Source organism: Carassius auratus, chromosome 18 (genome assembly GCF_003368295.1).
Source record: "Carassius auratus strain Wakin chromosome 18, ASM336829v1, whole genome shotgun sequence".
Lineage (NCBI taxonomy): Eukaryota > Metazoa > Chordata > Actinopteri > Cypriniformes > Cyprinidae > Carassius > Carassius auratus.
Genome location: NC_039260.1, coordinates 8,444,677 through 8,462,053, shown reverse-complemented (window position 1 = coordinate 8,462,053; position 17,377 = coordinate 8,444,677). Strand labels below are relative to the sequence as shown.

Here is a 17,377-nt window from a genome sequence, read left to right as displayed (position 1 = left end):
CGCCATCCTCACTAAACTGTCTCTTCACTTCATGACTGCTGCTGCAGAGTTCATTTTCCAACTCTCCGAAGTTCAGAAATATCACATTCAGGATTTTTCATTGATTGCGGATTGTGGCCAAAATTAGATTTAAGAATTGGCTCTGGTTTTCAGTGCAAATAGTGGAACAACTTCTTGTCTATGCGCGATTGGCTCTCTATAGTGTCTTGCCAAGCTTCTCTGACATGCACATCTCGCATTTTTGAGGCTCTAGGGTAATGATGCTGCCTCGTCTACATCAAGAAGTTTATCCGTTCTGACCCAAACCGGTGGTGGAAACGCTCCATCGCAACCTAATCACAACAAAATCACCACTGATTTCTCTGCTATCCCACAAGACACTGGGCTCGCTTTCTGCTCTGAGGGCTCCGGTAACTGATGGTCCATGATTTGGACAGCAGATTTGTTTTGTCTTTTAGTTCGATTGGTCTCTTAAAGGGACAATCGTAAAACCAATAGCACAAAAAGTCTCATAAACAAAATCATAAGGGGAAAAACAAGGGATGGTTTTAGTCATAAAACTAAGTAATTTTTTTGTTGTTGTTGTTTTTTGTGGGGTCTTTCATGCTATTTTTGAACTGCCAAATACAAAAGAACTCACTTAGATGAGCAAATAGCAACAAATAATCACCATTTTCCTATACCTTTTACATTTTATGATGTAAAAACACTTTCTATCCAAGTAGTCTGAGGTTGCAAAACAGAAAAAAAAAAATTTGTCACTCGTATTAAATGAATGTATTAAATATTTGACCTGCACCTGGAGTGCACATAGGTTATATGTTTTATATATATATATATATATATATATATATATATATATATATATAGATAGATAGATAGATAGATAGATAGATAGATAGATAGATAGATAGATAGATAGATAGATAGATAGATAGATAGATCTAGATCTGCCTATATTCTGCAAATTACTTCATAAAAAATCTAAGTAATAAATATGAAATCCCACCGTTTTTTACCATGCCAGAATGCAGTGTTTACCAGCTGGACACATGGTGCCATTACACTGTGTTTGTCACAATCCAAAACCAACACACATAACTGCACTCATTTAATCTCTCCTCAACTTTTCCGGCATGCTTGTGGATTATTACTCGTCTCCGATCCATACTGACCCGTTATCAGCCCCTCACCAGTCAACCCAAAGCCCCCCACAGCTGACGGAGCCTCCTGATGCTCAATCTCTCGCTCCCTTTCCTCCAAACCCCCATTTTACTTTATCTAGCCGTTTGCAGGCCCGATGCTTTGGCAGCAGACTGGGGGGTAACAAGTCTCTCCATTTCCCTCTCTTTCTCTCCGTCTCCCCACCCAGCAGTGGCGTCGGCAGCGGCAACAGCAGTCCTGGCCTGCCCTGGGAACAGAGCGTGGAAACAGGCCTGCATTGCTGTGCTGTGTCCTGGGGGAGTTCATTACTTGAGCAGGGCGCTCCCACCAGCCAGCCAGAGAGCAGGTCCGCCACGGCCCTACTGCGCTCCACTGGAGCTGCTCTCATTAAACAGAGGAAAAAAAAGAAAGAAAGAATAAAGAAAATGGAAGAAAGCAAGAATGGAAAGGCAGCGATGGCGAGACACCAAGGCTAATAATGTGACAAGTTTTGTTTTTTCTCATCGGGTTGTGCGTGTTGGATTTATCATCTTTTCCAAGGTGGAGTTTGTGTTGGTGACGCCACCCACCCCCAAGTCTGGTTACTTATTCAGCACTGAGTTTCCTATCCTCCCCAGAAATGAGAAACAGGTTTAAATATTTTACAAAGGCAGGGTGGATCGCGTAGGATCTGAGCTCAGAGGAACAGCAGAAGGATTCTCCAGATCTTTAACCCCAATAGAGGGCCATCTCCTTTGAACACTCAACCCCCATCACGCATTTCCCTTCCTCGGTTTCTCCCGGGATGCTCCACTGTCACTAGCCTCGACAAAACAATACGCACCTACCGCACTAATTCCGCTGAAAGAAGGAAAAAAACAACATATATGCCCTCCCTCGTCCGATATTACGCTCTAAATCTAGACTTCTCCTGTTCTTTCTCCTGCTATCCATCCATCTCTCACTCCCTCGCGGTTTCAGAGGCCCCCCCCTTGCGACCCTGCCAAGATGCGAAGGATTCCAATCAGGCACTTAGCTGGATGGCTATTTCCAGGGACAAAGGACATGGAGAGGAGCAGGACTGGAGGGGAGGGGGAAAACGAGGGGGAACAAAGACTGCTCTTGGCACCCAGGGGAGCAACCAGCCACTGACGTCACCGTGTATGAGTGCTTGTATGTGCGAGAGAGATAGAGGGAGGGCGTAATGGGTGTTTGAGAGCCTGCCTGAGGCTGGCAGAGGTCCCCGAGGGGGGCTGTCCTCATGGGAAGATTGGAAAAGAGGTTCTCTATCATTTGCGGACAATTTCACAGAGTGGGGGCCGTGTGCAAAATATTAGCTGTGATGCGTAACTACGGAAATGAGAACGTGAGATATGTGATGCATTTAAGAGCATGTGAAGCTTGTGAGGGTCTTAGGAGATGTAATATTGACAGTAAAGTAGGGCGGCATTCTAAGTTCCTACAAAACTCACTGTGATTGGCCGCCACATCATGAGACCTAGAGATAGGACACAGATACAAGTTCTGTTCCATAACCTAGTGGGGTCATTTTTTAACCTCATTAGAGGTGAGAAACAAACTCAGCGATAAGTTGTGAACGGGGACTATAAAATGGAATGTGTATGAATACTAATTATGTGTACTAATTATAAACAACAACAATAAAAACAACTCAAGACAATTTTTAACTATAGTCAGATTCCAAATGATTTCAACAAAAATCACTGGATGGATGTCATGATTATGATTTCCTAACTTATAAGTTCTGGAGGAAGATAGCAAAAGAAAACATCACATATTTAAATATATGTAGAATAAATATAAATTAAAAGCTCTACAGAAAAGCGTTGATAAAATGGTTAAAATCTAATTAAACGATTAAACAATCTGCCCAAAAATCTGTGTGCATGGTATATTATTGTGCTTAATATAACATCACATGATTATTTCCCCCAAACCATTTAAGCACAAAACCTGGACGCAACTGATTTTGTTGGTCAACTCAAATATTCAGTCACAAAACAAACATAAAACAAAAAAAGATTTCATGGTTATAGTTTAGAGTTTAGAAAAGTAATGGATGTCTCCAACAGCATCGGTAATCAGAATGTGCTACCAACGTTATACAAAGTTTATGGTTAGGGTTTAGAGTAGAGTTACGGGTCAGTATTTGTTTCAGTGCTGTGTCAAGTCAATAAGCATGGTGATGGGCTGTGGCCCGGCATGTGCACTTAACTGGTTTGGGGAAGAAAACAAGCTTAGAGCATCATTTCATTAGCTTAGCATCAAATTCTATAAGGGTCAGTTGTGCTTCACTTTAGCAGCTCTATTTATGAGTTGCTGCCTATGTCGAGCTTCAAAATCTGTCACTTTTGAGGGTCCGTTTTATTTCAAATACCTATGTAGACTTACTAGGTTCAGGAACAGCCTTCCATCGCACATACATTTAAAAGTAACAAAACATGACAAACGGAAAAGCACTTATGGGCGTGTACGGTCCATCTCTACTAGCACGCACATGTCTCTGTGCTAAATCAGTGTGTGTGTGTGTCAACAAGGGCAAGTGTGTGAGTGTGTATGCTGGCGGCCGTGGTTAATGGACTCTTGTCTGTCTGCAGAAGGGGAAAGGCTGGGGCTCTTTGAAAAGAGTGTGGATTCAGACAGCCTTGCCCATTTCTCTCCATGCGCACGTCCCAGGGGCACTGCTTTTCCTGACATTTCACTTGACAAAGGCGAGCCACACCTGAGCGCAGGGTTAAAACTATTATAACAGCTCTCCCCCTGGCACACTGCCCTTTGGCTCCACTGCACCAAGTGTGTGTATGTATGTGAGTGTGTGTGCGCGCACAATTTGGGCCCCTTGAGTGTGAGAATGTGAAAGAGTAAGTTCGGTCTAGGTATGTATGTGTGCGTACCCAAGGTCTGCAGCTCCAGGGTCTGTTGACATACAACGCCACCTGACCGCATCTTGGTACTGTATGGTAACAATACCAGCAACGGTGCATTTTGAAGGCCGGACCTGCAGGGACACGCTCCACGCCCACACTCGGCCCACGCTAAGCTGGCTATAGGGAGCCAGTGAGGAGTGGAGGAGCACAGCTAGTAGCCACAAACCATAATGGAGAAGCCAGAGATTGAGAGAGCGAGGGAGTTGGGGGCAAATGGGCCAAACTCAACAGGAGGTGGGGAGTGAGTGAAAAGAAAATGAGAAAGGGAGAAAGGACACTGCAGGAGAGCTGGAGAGAGGGAGACGGGGAGAAAGAGGGCAGTTTGGGTTATCCACTACAGGGTGAGAGACGGAAGGAGAAGGAGGGGGTGACAGGACTGAATCGGAGAGAACAGGCTGTTCCTCATTACCGCGGCTCCCTGTGAAGAACCTGGTGATGGCTCTATTCTCCAATGCCCGGGGTCGCCGAGGTCACGCCCACCAACCGGGGGTCACATTCTCGGACAAAACCCTAACCAAGATGCGAAGTAATCGAGGGAAGACAAGAACACCTGACCTCCTCCACCCACAGAGCTTCTGACAAAGACTTGGTCCCTGTGGAAAACCAACAAAGGGCGGCCATCTTAGAACGGACCTATGCCCCCTGGAATCATCCAAAGGGAGTGTAGACGGCCTCGACTGACTTTGGGGCTCAAAGTTGAGCAGTCAGCATCCAGGAACAAGAAGTTTCATTTAATCTGCAGAAAATTCATTTCGAACTAGTGCACTTCCTGTGGCGCGCACAGATCTTTATGTATGAATGAGTAATATTTATGCATTAGTGTGAGACAAAAAAAAAAAGAAAAAAAGAGAGAGACGATTTGAACCTAAAAACAAAGAGGACGCGTGGCCAGAGCTTGCGCAAATAAGCACAGTATGAATTATGCGTATTGGTGTGGATGAGCACCAAAAGAAATAGATTCGTAATTGTGTACTTTGAATATCTATACATTTATTTGTCCGTACACACCCTTCGTATAGCCAATGAATACAAATGAGTGCGTCTGGTGGCAGGAATATTACCTCTCTCGCTCTATGAGTGGGAAAAAAACGTGTGTGGATATTCCAACAGATTTTGGCTTCTTCCTGGGCACACGCAGACAGACCAAATATTTACTCTCCCCTCTTCCGCCCGCCTGCTCGACACAGCAGCCGAGAGAGAGAGAGAGAGAGGGAGAGAGATAGAAAAAAAGAGAGAGAGTTACATTTTTAATCGGCTGTTTTTTTCCCTCCGAGAAGGCAAGCTGAATACAAGTACACTGCCGCCAACACACACACTCCTTTTTTGTGTCCTTTGGCAAATTCTTTTATTTCGCTCTTGCGTGGAGCAGGAAAGAAAAAAATGGAGAGAGGAGAGGAGAGGATGGAAGGAAAAGGAAGAGAAGAGAGAACGTCCCCACAGAGTTTTTCTCCCTTCCTGGTGCGAGCGCAGGCCCCCACAGAGTCCCTGTGTAATTTCCAGTCCCTCAGAATTCAGGTATTAATAAAGGCCCCATGGGGAACTGCACACAATATAACCCTACATTTTCAGGCATTATGAAAGGACGCCCCCAGGGGTCTTTGGCTCAAATTTCTGAAATGCAGGCATTGTAAAAAAGGCACCCCAGGGGAGTCCCCCCGCAATAGAAATCTGCTGAATTCAAAGCATTTTCGGAGTCCTGGTGGGAGCCATTACTCCCTCTGGAAGCGCTTTTTTCCTTTCTCTCTCTCTCTCTCTCTCCTCCCTTTTTTTTTTTTTTTTTTTTTTACAAAACATGTGTTGCTGACATGTTGACAGATTGCTCAGTGAAGTGTTTAGGTGCATGCACAAACCGAGTCTCTACAGAGATACAGAGCACTGCTCTCTCTGCCAGAGAGCCTCTCAACTCTCCCAAAACTGGTGCCATCCATATTTTATAAAAGGGGGAAGAAGAAAATCTAGGGCTAGGAGAGCAAGCAAGGGGGGAAAAACACGAGATAAGTAGAGTCACGTAGGGAAGGAGGTGGAGAGGAAACGAAAAAGAGACGCTGAAAGACAGCAACTGGGAAAGAGAAAAAGGAGAGAGAAAAGAACTTCATCGTGAAAAATGAACCCTGTGATGAAAAATGACTTCCAGTGTGCTTTGAAACAACCCTCCATCGTCTCACCCCCTCCCTTTCTCTCGCTCTCCCTGCATGCTGTGCACCCTCCCCTCCCCTCAATCTCTCTCTTATGGAGGCAGGGCTCTTGCTCTCTCTGGAAAACCTGAGTTTACAACCAGCTGTGACTGCATTTGTATCTGTGCCAAAGGCTTAGTGGAGGAATCTTCAGGCCACCCTCTGGCTCTGAGAGAGAGAGAGAGAGAGAGGGAATGGAGGGGGTAAGGGAGGACCAACACACAAAGCAGCTCTCACTTTGAGGGATCACGCGTAGTCTGATTTGTGCAAACACACAGAGACACGCATAAGCGCGCACACGCTCTCCTCTGATATAGGTGCCACAAACGTGCGCAAAGCAAATACAGCTCAAGACACACGTGGCATACTGACGATTACCACAGACAACAATTTCAGCTCGTCTCCTGATTTGAAAAAACAAAAAAGACATGCTTCCAATGGAGATCTACGAGGAAATATGGGGTATTTTGCCGTATGGAGGCTACACTTTTCCACAAAGATCAACCAGGGATAGGAAAACCTCTCTCTGGACCGCGTTTCTGCTGACTTGACAGTTGAACAATAATAAAAGTGATTTCGTTTAAAAGCTGTCCACAAAAAAAACTTCACAAAGTCTCCGTTTATGAGCCATAAACATTTTCAGCACTTTGTGCAATCACGATCTACTTCTACTTCTAAGTGTTGCTTAATATGTATATGCATTTTACACGCATACACTGTAGCAATAAAATTTAATAAAATAATAAAATAAAATAACCCTTAACTTCTAATGATTCCTATTTGATTCAGCAGATTTTAGGGGCCAGTGCATTGGCAATCTTTCCTGCTCAACAGAGACAAGCGGAACGGTTCCAGATTGGCCCCCTGTCGGTGGAAAGGGGGTACTAAACGTCCACTGTAAGAGCATTTTTATTTGTCTTCCCTAACCAAGTCAATATTATTTCCATGGTTAAAGTGCTTAATTTAATAAATCCTTTCTTCAACATACATAGAGATGTCCAGCCACATTTATTCAAAAAAAATTTCAGCTAATGGCAATAAAATTAATTTAGGGTACTAATATCAGAGTTTGTCCTTGTCCAGCTTCTTTCCCAGCACAGCAAGATCAAGTTACCCACTACTCTCCTCTTTCTCTGTAGGATGAAGAGAGAGGGAAAATGATCTGCAACTTTAATAAGAGTCTTGGCCTCTCTGGATTCAGCTGCCGTGGTGACGACAGGCAGGAGCTGGGGGGTCTTCGGTTGGCCCGGACAGACATACAGATGGATGGATGGAAGGATGGATAAGTTGAAAAGGGATATGTATTCATAGCATAAAGTGCCCTGGGCGAGTGTGTGTTTAGTGGAAGAATGAAGGGGTGACTGCTCTCTCAAGGGACCGAACCACCCTGAGGCCCCGTCACACACCCCCATTACACTTCAACTGCCTGCCAGACACACAACTCCCCACCTAGCCTGCCAACAGAGGAGAGGGCACACCGCTCTGTGTCTATAGAAGTAAATGAGTTGGTGTGCATTGAATGTTACAGTCTTAAAGAGAAAGAACAAATGGGATACTATTACCATAGGAGAAACGCAGGAGAAAAATCTGCAGATTTGCCACTGTCATCATTCACAAACTTCTGTGTTATTTTTTTTTATATTTTTTTAATTTAAATATTTATTAACTATACTAGTTTTATTAAATACAAATTATTAAAACATGCAATAAAATTTAAATAAAAATAAATTTAAATTGAATTAAGTGTATAATATTAAAATTATTAGTTTAATAAAAAATTATTTAAAATACATTTAATAAACAAAAATGAAAACTTAATGCAGAAAAATACAAAAGTAATTTAAATAATTAAATTAAATATGCTTTTAAATAATATAAAAAATATACAAATATTTAAATAACCCCAATAATTCCAGCAAAAAAACTGTGTTATGAAAACCAACAAAGAAAATGTTTGCAAGGTAAAAATATCAGAAAATACTGAAATATTGTTAGAATAAATCTTGTGAATATGTAAATAATTTAAAATCTGAATCAAAAAGTGTGATGACAAGTACATCTCACTGTCAGGCCTGTGGCCTTTTGGTTAACGTGTAGGAGTGCAAGTTTGAATCCAGCTGGTGACATTTACTGACCCCATTCCCACTTATTCTACCAATCATTCCCTGTCCTTTCTGACTACACCTATAAATAAAAGTGGCAAAAAGGTCCCAAAAAAAAAGAACCCATTTATCTTCCCACCCTCTCTTTGCTTCTCGGAACAGTGACAGAGAGTGTGAGCGCTGTAGAGCTATTTCTACTGACTACAGACCCCCCCACCACCTCTCTCTCTCTCTCTCTCTCTCCCTCAGTCTGTCTCTCTGGAGCGCTTGCTGTTCCCCTCAGTCTTCTGAAGGCGGGTTAATTAGCACTCGCCTCCTATTTGTATCTGACAGGTGGAGAGCCCGCCCCCCCAGCTGACTGACAGCTCTCTCGTTTACCCACACGGTTGCCTGCTTCACTCAACCATTCTCTGGCTTACTCCCCATAGTCTTTCAGTATTTCTCATCCGTTCTCCTACGGCAACACACAACCCGACATTTATTTTCTATAAAGATCAAAATATGAACCGATCAAGTGAGAAATGGGTCAAAGGATGTCATCCAATGAATTTTAATTTCAGCCTAGAAGAGCTCAGCTGCCATGCAGCGGTCACCTCTGTGTGTGTGCGTGCGTATCCGCGCCTTCTGCTCACCCCCCTGTCCTGCCACATGAGTTTAGGGAGCTCACAGGGTGGTCAACACTGCTATATACAAAACATTGTGAAGGTGGACCAATAAAAACTACACATACAACTAAAACCAGGCTGAGAGGACACCTGAACAGGCCTACTGGTGCTGTGGAGTCTAAACTGGGCCTCTTTCTTCGACTGAGCCAAACCCAGGAGGCTATAGGGCCTTCTGTTCCAGACTAGAGAGGGAGGGGTCAGCTGCACAACGCCACAGGGGACATGAGGAAAGGGGGCGAGAGAGAGAAAGAGAGCGCGAGAGAGTGAGGTGAGTGTTGTTAACAGCCAGGGCCCAACCTTGGCCGGTTGCAGGGCAGTGGAGCGGAGCAGCGCAGTGAATGTTCTCCATTTGATCTGAGGTTTTTTCCAAGCACTCCTCAGGGAGCCAGTGTTCCAGATTCCTTCTCCAGTAGAGCCTCCCCTCAGAATCAGCCCACAGTATGACACTCACTCACATACACACTCACGTTTCACCCACACACAATCACATACTTGTGCACACAAACACTAATCCACACTCATGACCCTGATATATTCACACAGAGACAAATATAAACATACACAAGACAATATAATGTCGTCCAACTGCCAGCAACACACTCACTTACACTGCAATCCTGTAAACAGACATGATATCGGGACGCAGGGTCATTTACACTACCGTTGGGGTCAGTCAAATTAATAAGAAATCAATAAGAAATTTTTGAGCACCAAATCAGCTTTTAAGAATAATTTCTGAAGGATTCTAGAGTAATGGCTGCTGAAAAGTCAGCTTTGCCATCACATAAATAAGTTACATTTTAAAGTATATTAAAACAGAAAAGGGTTACTAAAATTGCAATTATATTTTATAATCGTAACTGTTTTTACTGTACTTTGGACCAAATGCAGACAAAAGGATAAAAAACAAAAATCTTAAGACAAACTGTAGTGTAAAAAACAGCGATAGCCAAAACTAGAAGTACTAGTAAGTAATTTCTAGAAGTACAACTCAATGTTTATTCAACACAAAAATACAACACTAATAGAGTAACAACACATTAACTTATTCTTAAAAACGCTACTTAAAATGCTGTAATTTTGCACTTTTAATTTTTAATTTAACGCATTATATTATGAGCTTAACTTGAGTGAAAAGTTCTAAAATAAAACAATAATTTGAACTGGATTAATGTTGCTTTAATGACAGTAGAATTTGCACGGCATGAACTCCACAAGTAAAACTGATGAGGCAGGAACATCTGATTGCAAAGAGTCACATGATCAATGCCAGAAATCTGTTTTCTATAATCTATTTTAGATTATCTAGAAATAGTGAAAAATCTTTCATATCTTTTATTCACAGCACATCATGTTTCTTTGTTTACATCTAGTCAACTTCTCTATTTCTAGGCTTAACAAAAAGATTTTGTATCCCAGATTTTCACTTTTGAGCACCAGTGTAAATCTTGAGCAGAAAGAGAAAGAGTGCACAACAAGTTAAAGTGATATATAATACAAAGTAGGAGGAGATGGAAACACTAGGAGTTGAGTGTAATGGGGGAAGGCAGAGCCAAAGACATTTGGAGGGATGGAAAGGCAGACGTTCCTCGTCTCCAATATCGTCTCCTGTGGAACTCATATTAGCAGTGATCAATGGCAGTGAGGGAGGAGAAGAAAAAGAGAAGGAAGAGAAGGATGGAGGGACAGGCAGAGAAAGACAATAACGGTAGAGACGGGTAGCGATCATATCAGAGGTTATATTATTGTAGAGAAGCTAAACTAGAGGACGGTGCACAAATACGAGACGGACGCGCTCAAACACACATGCAGGCACAAACACATGATGGGATTCCAGGTGTAATTCTATAGCCACGGCATCTACTGTTAAGGGAATAGAAATTTCATTTCGTGGCATGGCGTGGCACGGCTGTGCTCGAATATTCCTGCTCTGACGGGCATGCGGTCATAATAATAACTGTAAATTGATAGAGTGGCTTTATGAGCCTTCTGCTGGTGTGCTGATATTGGCCAGGCTCTCCTTGGAGCCATGGGAACCATCCACTGCTCTCCACAACATGGCCTCCCTCACACACACACACACACACACACACACACACACACACACAAAATGGTGTGTTTGTCCCTTATCAGATGAAGACACCAGCAGCACGTTACTCTCTCCCCCACTAGACCAGCTCCCAGGAGTGTCAAGAACTTGAAAGGGATTGCAAATTATTATTTTTTTTATTTACTGCTCTTACTATTATTGTTATTATTATCATTATTAGTACTACTTCTAAAAATGATTAAAATGTCCATAATTCTAAATGTAATAACAATATATTTTGATATTAATTTGATATAAATATTTATTTTAAATAAATTTAATAATCAGTATTATTATTACTAATAATAATTACTATAATAATAATAATAATAAATAGTAATAATAATCAAGGATAATATGATTAAATACAACTTTTAATAAAAATTGTTAATTCAAATAAAGCTAAAATTACAAAAATAATATTAGATGAAATTGTTGCCTTGGCAATTAAATAAATTAGACTAAAATAAAATAAAATGACATCTGAAATACAAATAAATCAATCCTAAAAAAAATTTAAACCACATATAATTTCTAAAAATTAAACAAAAATTAAAATGAAAATGTAAAATAAAAGCTTCTTCAAAATATTAATAAAAACTATTATAGTATATAAATACTCCTAAAATGACACTCATAATAAACTAATATAATAATCATCATAATAATCAATCTTAAAAAGTGGAAGAAGGTAAACCCCCAGACACAGCACCAGATTATTTTGCAATCTCCAGATCGCACACTCCTTGGAACAACTGCATTTTGTTATTTCATTTCACTCTTTATTTTTCCCCTCCACAATGCAGCATGCAGCTCTCTGATGACTCCGAAACTGAGATTGCATCTAAAATCCAGTGCCATGATTTCATTACTTGGTAAGTTGCCAAAATAAAGGAAGGTGATGGAGAAGAGGGTTGTGTCACGCTGTCTTGTGTCCCCTCAGAAACATGTGTGCTCTGGTACAATGAGGCCATGGATATTAACAATCCACTAGCATCATATTTTGTGTCATTGCACGGTTATTCAATAAATATTGTACTGCATACGACTGCTGGGGTGACATGCTCTTTCTCTCTCTCTATATCTAACTCTCCTCCTCTTCACCTCAGTTTTTATGCTCGTTAAGGAGAGGCCCTTGATTAATCTGCTAGGAAGCAGATGCCCCTGCAGGGCCGCTTTCAGCGTTTCATTAATTACCGCGATTGTAATAACGGCTATTGTGTGCATGTACTGCATGTTAGCTTTAAAACACCACTCTCCTGAGGGACCATACTGACTCCAGAACAGCCAACGGCCTTTGAGTAACCCCACCACCGTGAAAACTATACCAACTTCTGCCTCCTGCCAATATGATTTTCATCAGAAATAAAAAATTAAATCTGTGTAGAATTTCTGTGCAAACAGCGTAACCACACGAAATTGCAAAAAATAATGACTGTTTTCAAGGAGGTTTACCAACCACTCCACCATCTGGCATTGTACAGGATAAACAGGTAGTCTGTCTCACCCATAAATGTAATGCAAAAGGATTTGTATTTTTGATAAGTTGCATGATTATTGTAGGTAAAAAGGCTAATATTATGCAACAATCATTCATTTATAAGTCTAACTCAAAGTAAACATACAAGAGACACATTAAAGTGACACTTCTTCTTTTAAGACAGTGGAGAAACAACACACACACGCACAAACCTGCTGGGCAGTGGTTGGTACGGTGCTCTGTCAGGTCTGCCAGGCACTCAAAGTCCTGTTGGCAGTTGTCACAGGTGAAGATGGAGTCGTCATCTAAATCCTCCTCTCCCACCCTCTCGTCATGACTGGTCACACTCTGTTCTCCGTCCTCACCCGCCGCCCGGTTCTCCTTTCTATCGGAGTCTCGCTCTGATACGGCTGCATCTATGTATATACACACACACACACGCACCGCAGAGAGAAAAGGGGCAAGATGTGAAATTAAGGGATTGCTACTGACAGGTGAATCAAACTTTAATAATTATTTCTGGCCTCTTATGTGTTCATTCATGTGCTGATACAGGGCTTTTGCAAATGTCACGGGCAGCAAAACATACTGTACTTGTCAAAACTTAAATCAATAAAAATATATATATAAATACAAGCAGATTGCATCCGGTGTTTGGGAAGTTATTTTGAGACTGCAGGTTGCCGAGACAGAACTTAGGTTTAAACTTAAGTCAAGTTACTTTTTTGAAAAAGTTGTATTCATATACATATTCACACAGACCAATATACATAAATACACACACACACACGTTATAAAATCTGAATTCTCAAGCAAACTGAGGGTTGAATAAACTGAATGTGTTGTCAAAATGAATAACTAATGACTAGAAATAAAAAAATAATATAAATCTAGACATGACATGACATAACATAACTTAACATAAAATTATATTTGTAGTATAACATTTATTGTGCAGGAATCCAAATCAGTGTATCATTTTGTACTTCAGTTAATGATCCAAATGAATAACTTGCAAATCTACATTTGAGGGAGGGAGAGAAAGAAAGACAGAATAGCCTTTAGGATTAACCAATTCATTAGAATGAATCAGAATTTCCAAATGTTACATAAAGAATATACCAATAAGACTCGCTCTACAAATCTACATTTGGGAGAGAGAAAGAAAGAGAGAATAGAATTTAAGATGAACCAATTCACTAGAATGAATCATACATTCAAATTCTGCATATGAGGTAAAGAATCATTTACAAGAAACAAATCACCTGAATCAATTAAACTTTACAATGCTTTGCCAATGATCTGAAAAGTCACTAATTGAGTAATTGATAGAAAATGCAATACGTTACTGGAAAAACCCCACTGTTAAAAATGACCTAAAACAGATCACTTTTCTCAGCCTATCAGCATAAATCCCAACCCTAAGTGTGTCTAGTCAGAGTCAAAACTTCATCAAAGCTCCCATGAGCCGCTAGACTGAAGTGTAATAGAGGGGCCCGAGGCTTTGAGAGCCGCTTGAGCGTGAGCCACCCAGTCGCTCATGGCACATAGTAAGGACCAGTGGAGAAATCTGCCACTGCAATCCTCCTTCCGCCATTGTGGCTCCATTTTCACACCTTATTATCACATTAAAGGCTCTACGCTGAAAGGACTACACACGAGACTGGAGGAAGAGAGAGGAGAGAGCAAGATTGAGTGAGAGGGAAAGAGAGAGAGACTGAGGAAGAGAGACAAGGCGGCGTACAAAATGTGGGGTGGTAAGAGATTGCGAGACAGAATGAGAGCAAAGAGAACCTGATAAGATTGATCCAAATTAAGACACAAAGGCCCCCGTCACACCTGCCATTGACATGCGCTTTTGGTGGTTGGATCACAATCGGATAGCACTTGACCACTTTAAAAGCCATGTGATTGCATTGTGATTACCTAGACCCCATATGGAGGGGTACCATTCTGACCACACTCTGCAAAAGTGTCAAAGCTAATATGTTTTTTCTTATCCGCATATGACACAAATAATATATAACAAAATCATTCAAATTCACCCTCTTATGATTTGACTGCAAGATAGCATTGAGAACTGCAGATGGATAAAACCAAAACCCTACAGATATATATATATATATATCTGTGTGTGTGTGTGTGTGTGTGTGTGTGTAAAACAGAATAAAAGATCTGTAGCTACTTCTGTTTCATCAAGACATTAATGTGAACAGCATAGGGCAAACGATCAGGTAACCTGAATTTATAATCAATTATACACTACACTTTGAATCTCTTGTTTCAATCCCTAAATCCGCGCTCATCTCAATCCCAGTCTATCCAAACTCGAGGGAGTATTAAAAAAACAATTTTTCACTTTTATTCCCTAATAGCATCCTTCACTATGGCAATGTATCTAAACGCAAGAGCGCAAAACAGAAATGACTGAATTATCCATCAATGTTTTTAAAATGTGTTAAATGATGGAACGTGTTTAGTCAACGCAACTTCTGATGCAATACGCAACCAGTTTTCCATTTCACGTGTATGTTTGACCGGCTCCAAAACACTTAAATTTAAAAGAATATGAAACGTTACTGAATAAAAGAAATCAAACAGGCAGAAAAAACAACGTCGGTGACAAGGGAAACCAAGGAGCTTAGAAAAAAAGAGCAGGGAAAGGAGGAAGCGTGAGGGCAGAGGGAGCGGTAAAGAGGAGGGAGGAAGTGGGGGCCGGAGAGAGGGAGGGCTGCTCACCGGCTCCCCCGGGCTTAACATCCTGTCTAATCATCCTGGACTTGTGCAATCAGAGAGAAGCAGGAGGTGGCCATTCCTGTGCTCCACACATTCTGATCAGCTCTAATTTGGCCAGGCCTGGCGCTGCATTACACCGCGCCGCAGCAGCACACGCTAATGGGGCCTGCGGATCGGAGCCCGGCCAGAGGAGAGCCTGGGCCTCGCTTTGGGCCCCTGCCCAGTCCGGATTGCAGGTGGAGATGGGGGGGGGGGGGGGGTCGGTATCTGGAGGGGCATTTGGATAAGAAATCGTCGAGGTGCTCTAGTTTATTTCGCCCCCACCAGAGCAGAGGGTAGAGAGGTGGGGGTGAAGGTGGGGGCGTCGTGGTGGTTTGGAGGGTGGTGCAGGCTGGGCGAGGGGGTAGGAGGGGTATGGCCATCTGTCCAGTGGTGAGAACACCGTCTGGACAGGGAGGAGAACGGCCCCTAACTGACACTACACTGATAGAGCCCTGAGCAGCGGTTACACACATACACACACCAGCAAACACACAAAAGGTGCATTAACTACACTATTTCATCCATGAGAGCTTCTAATCTCGGGGAAAATGGATGGTGGCAGTAACCCTCGAACATTCCCTACCTCTCCTCACTCAATCACACACACTCGCACACACACACCCTGATTCCCCCAGGTACCCTCATGCCAGAGGTACAGGCACTGCCAACCAAGGCACATGCCAGCACAACCTGCTACCATGGCAACGAGGGAGAAGCAGGAGGGGACCTTTCCCTACCCTTCTCCTCTCTCCATCCCTCCATCTCTCCAGTCATAAGCGGGGCTTGCTGGCATACATAGAAACAAGGATAAAAGAGGCCGGCGGAGCGCTCGACGCCGCTAACCTGCCTTTTAAACTTCTCCATCCTTCTTTTTCATTCTCTTTTTGCATCTTCCTTTCATTACTGGGTCTTTTCCCCCTCCTTTCCTGTAAGCGTATGCCCTCTCAGGAGGGAAGAGGGGAGGGGAGTCTCTAGAGGGGGCCCTCCAGAACACACTCCATTAGAGTGCAGGGCCACCGTCATTACAGGGCTCCATTTCTCTCTCTGCAGTGGAAGATTGATACACACGCATCACGCATCATGCACCTCAGCTGCTGTCGTTCCACCTCCGACCGCGGCCTTGACAAACACACACGAGCGCAAACTCGTGCATAAACACGATGCACGGTGTGAAGAGAGGCTGATGGACATTGGGTGGGGCAGGGGTCGAGGTGAGGTCCGTGAACGTTTCGAGACTGGGGTTCACCCAAAGCGCCTCCCTTTTTATTTTTGAGCATTCGGTTGAAATGTTTAAAGGGATAGGATACGCAAAAAATAACCCTCACCAATGTTTTTGCCATATGGATTTGTTCTGTGAGAAAAATGGAAGACTGTTATCCATAATCTTTTGCTTACATTTATGATGAAATGGGAACTTCGAAAAGGACACAAAAGACCACAAAAGTACCCTAAAGGTGGTCTTATGAAGCCATACGAAACATTTTTACACCAAAAGACAAACATTTTAGTTTTTACTGATGTTCTTCCCTTAATCATTGGTTTTGCGAGTCTAATTTATGAACAAATCATTCAGACTAATTCTGAAAATTGAATTGAATAATTTTAACTTGAACAATCCATTATTTACATTTTAACCAGTTTTTCACAAAAAAAATATAGTTATATTATACTTGGAATTTAGCATGAGTCATTATGGATTACACTTTTGGTACTTGTATTCGTTTTTGTGTCCTTTTTGAAAGTTGAGAGCTCCAGTTTCAATTGTAGCTGGACTGAAAAGAATAAAAAAAAACACATTTTTCATTTTCTGTTCCTAAGAAGAAAGAAAGCCATACAGCTTTCAACATGAGAGCAAGTAATGACAGATTTTAGCTAGACTTTCCATTTACCACCCTCACAGGCAAAACCTAGAAGTGACTTAAGGTCAAGGCAAACAAGCTAAGTGGAATCATTCTGAATCAGCGCACATTTTTTAAACACAGACTGACTGTGGCATGG

The 17,377-nt window shown here is 42.1% G+C and overlaps 1 protein-coding gene across 3 annotated transcripts in view; it reads right to left on the bottom strand.

The window, feature by feature from the left end:
- znf423 (zinc finger protein 423) overlaps positions 1 to 17,377 on the bottom strand; it is a 149,045-nt gene that overhangs the window by 93,695 nt on the left and 37,973 nt on the right. For all 3 annotated transcript variants that reach the window (XM_026287422.1, XM_026287419.1, XM_026287420.1), the window contains one exon: positions 12,814 to 13,017. In XM_026287422.1, coding sequence (XP_026143207.1) covers positions 12,814 to 13,017 — 204 coding nt within the window. The remainder of the gene's footprint in view (positions 1 to 12,813; positions 13,018 to 17,377) is intronic.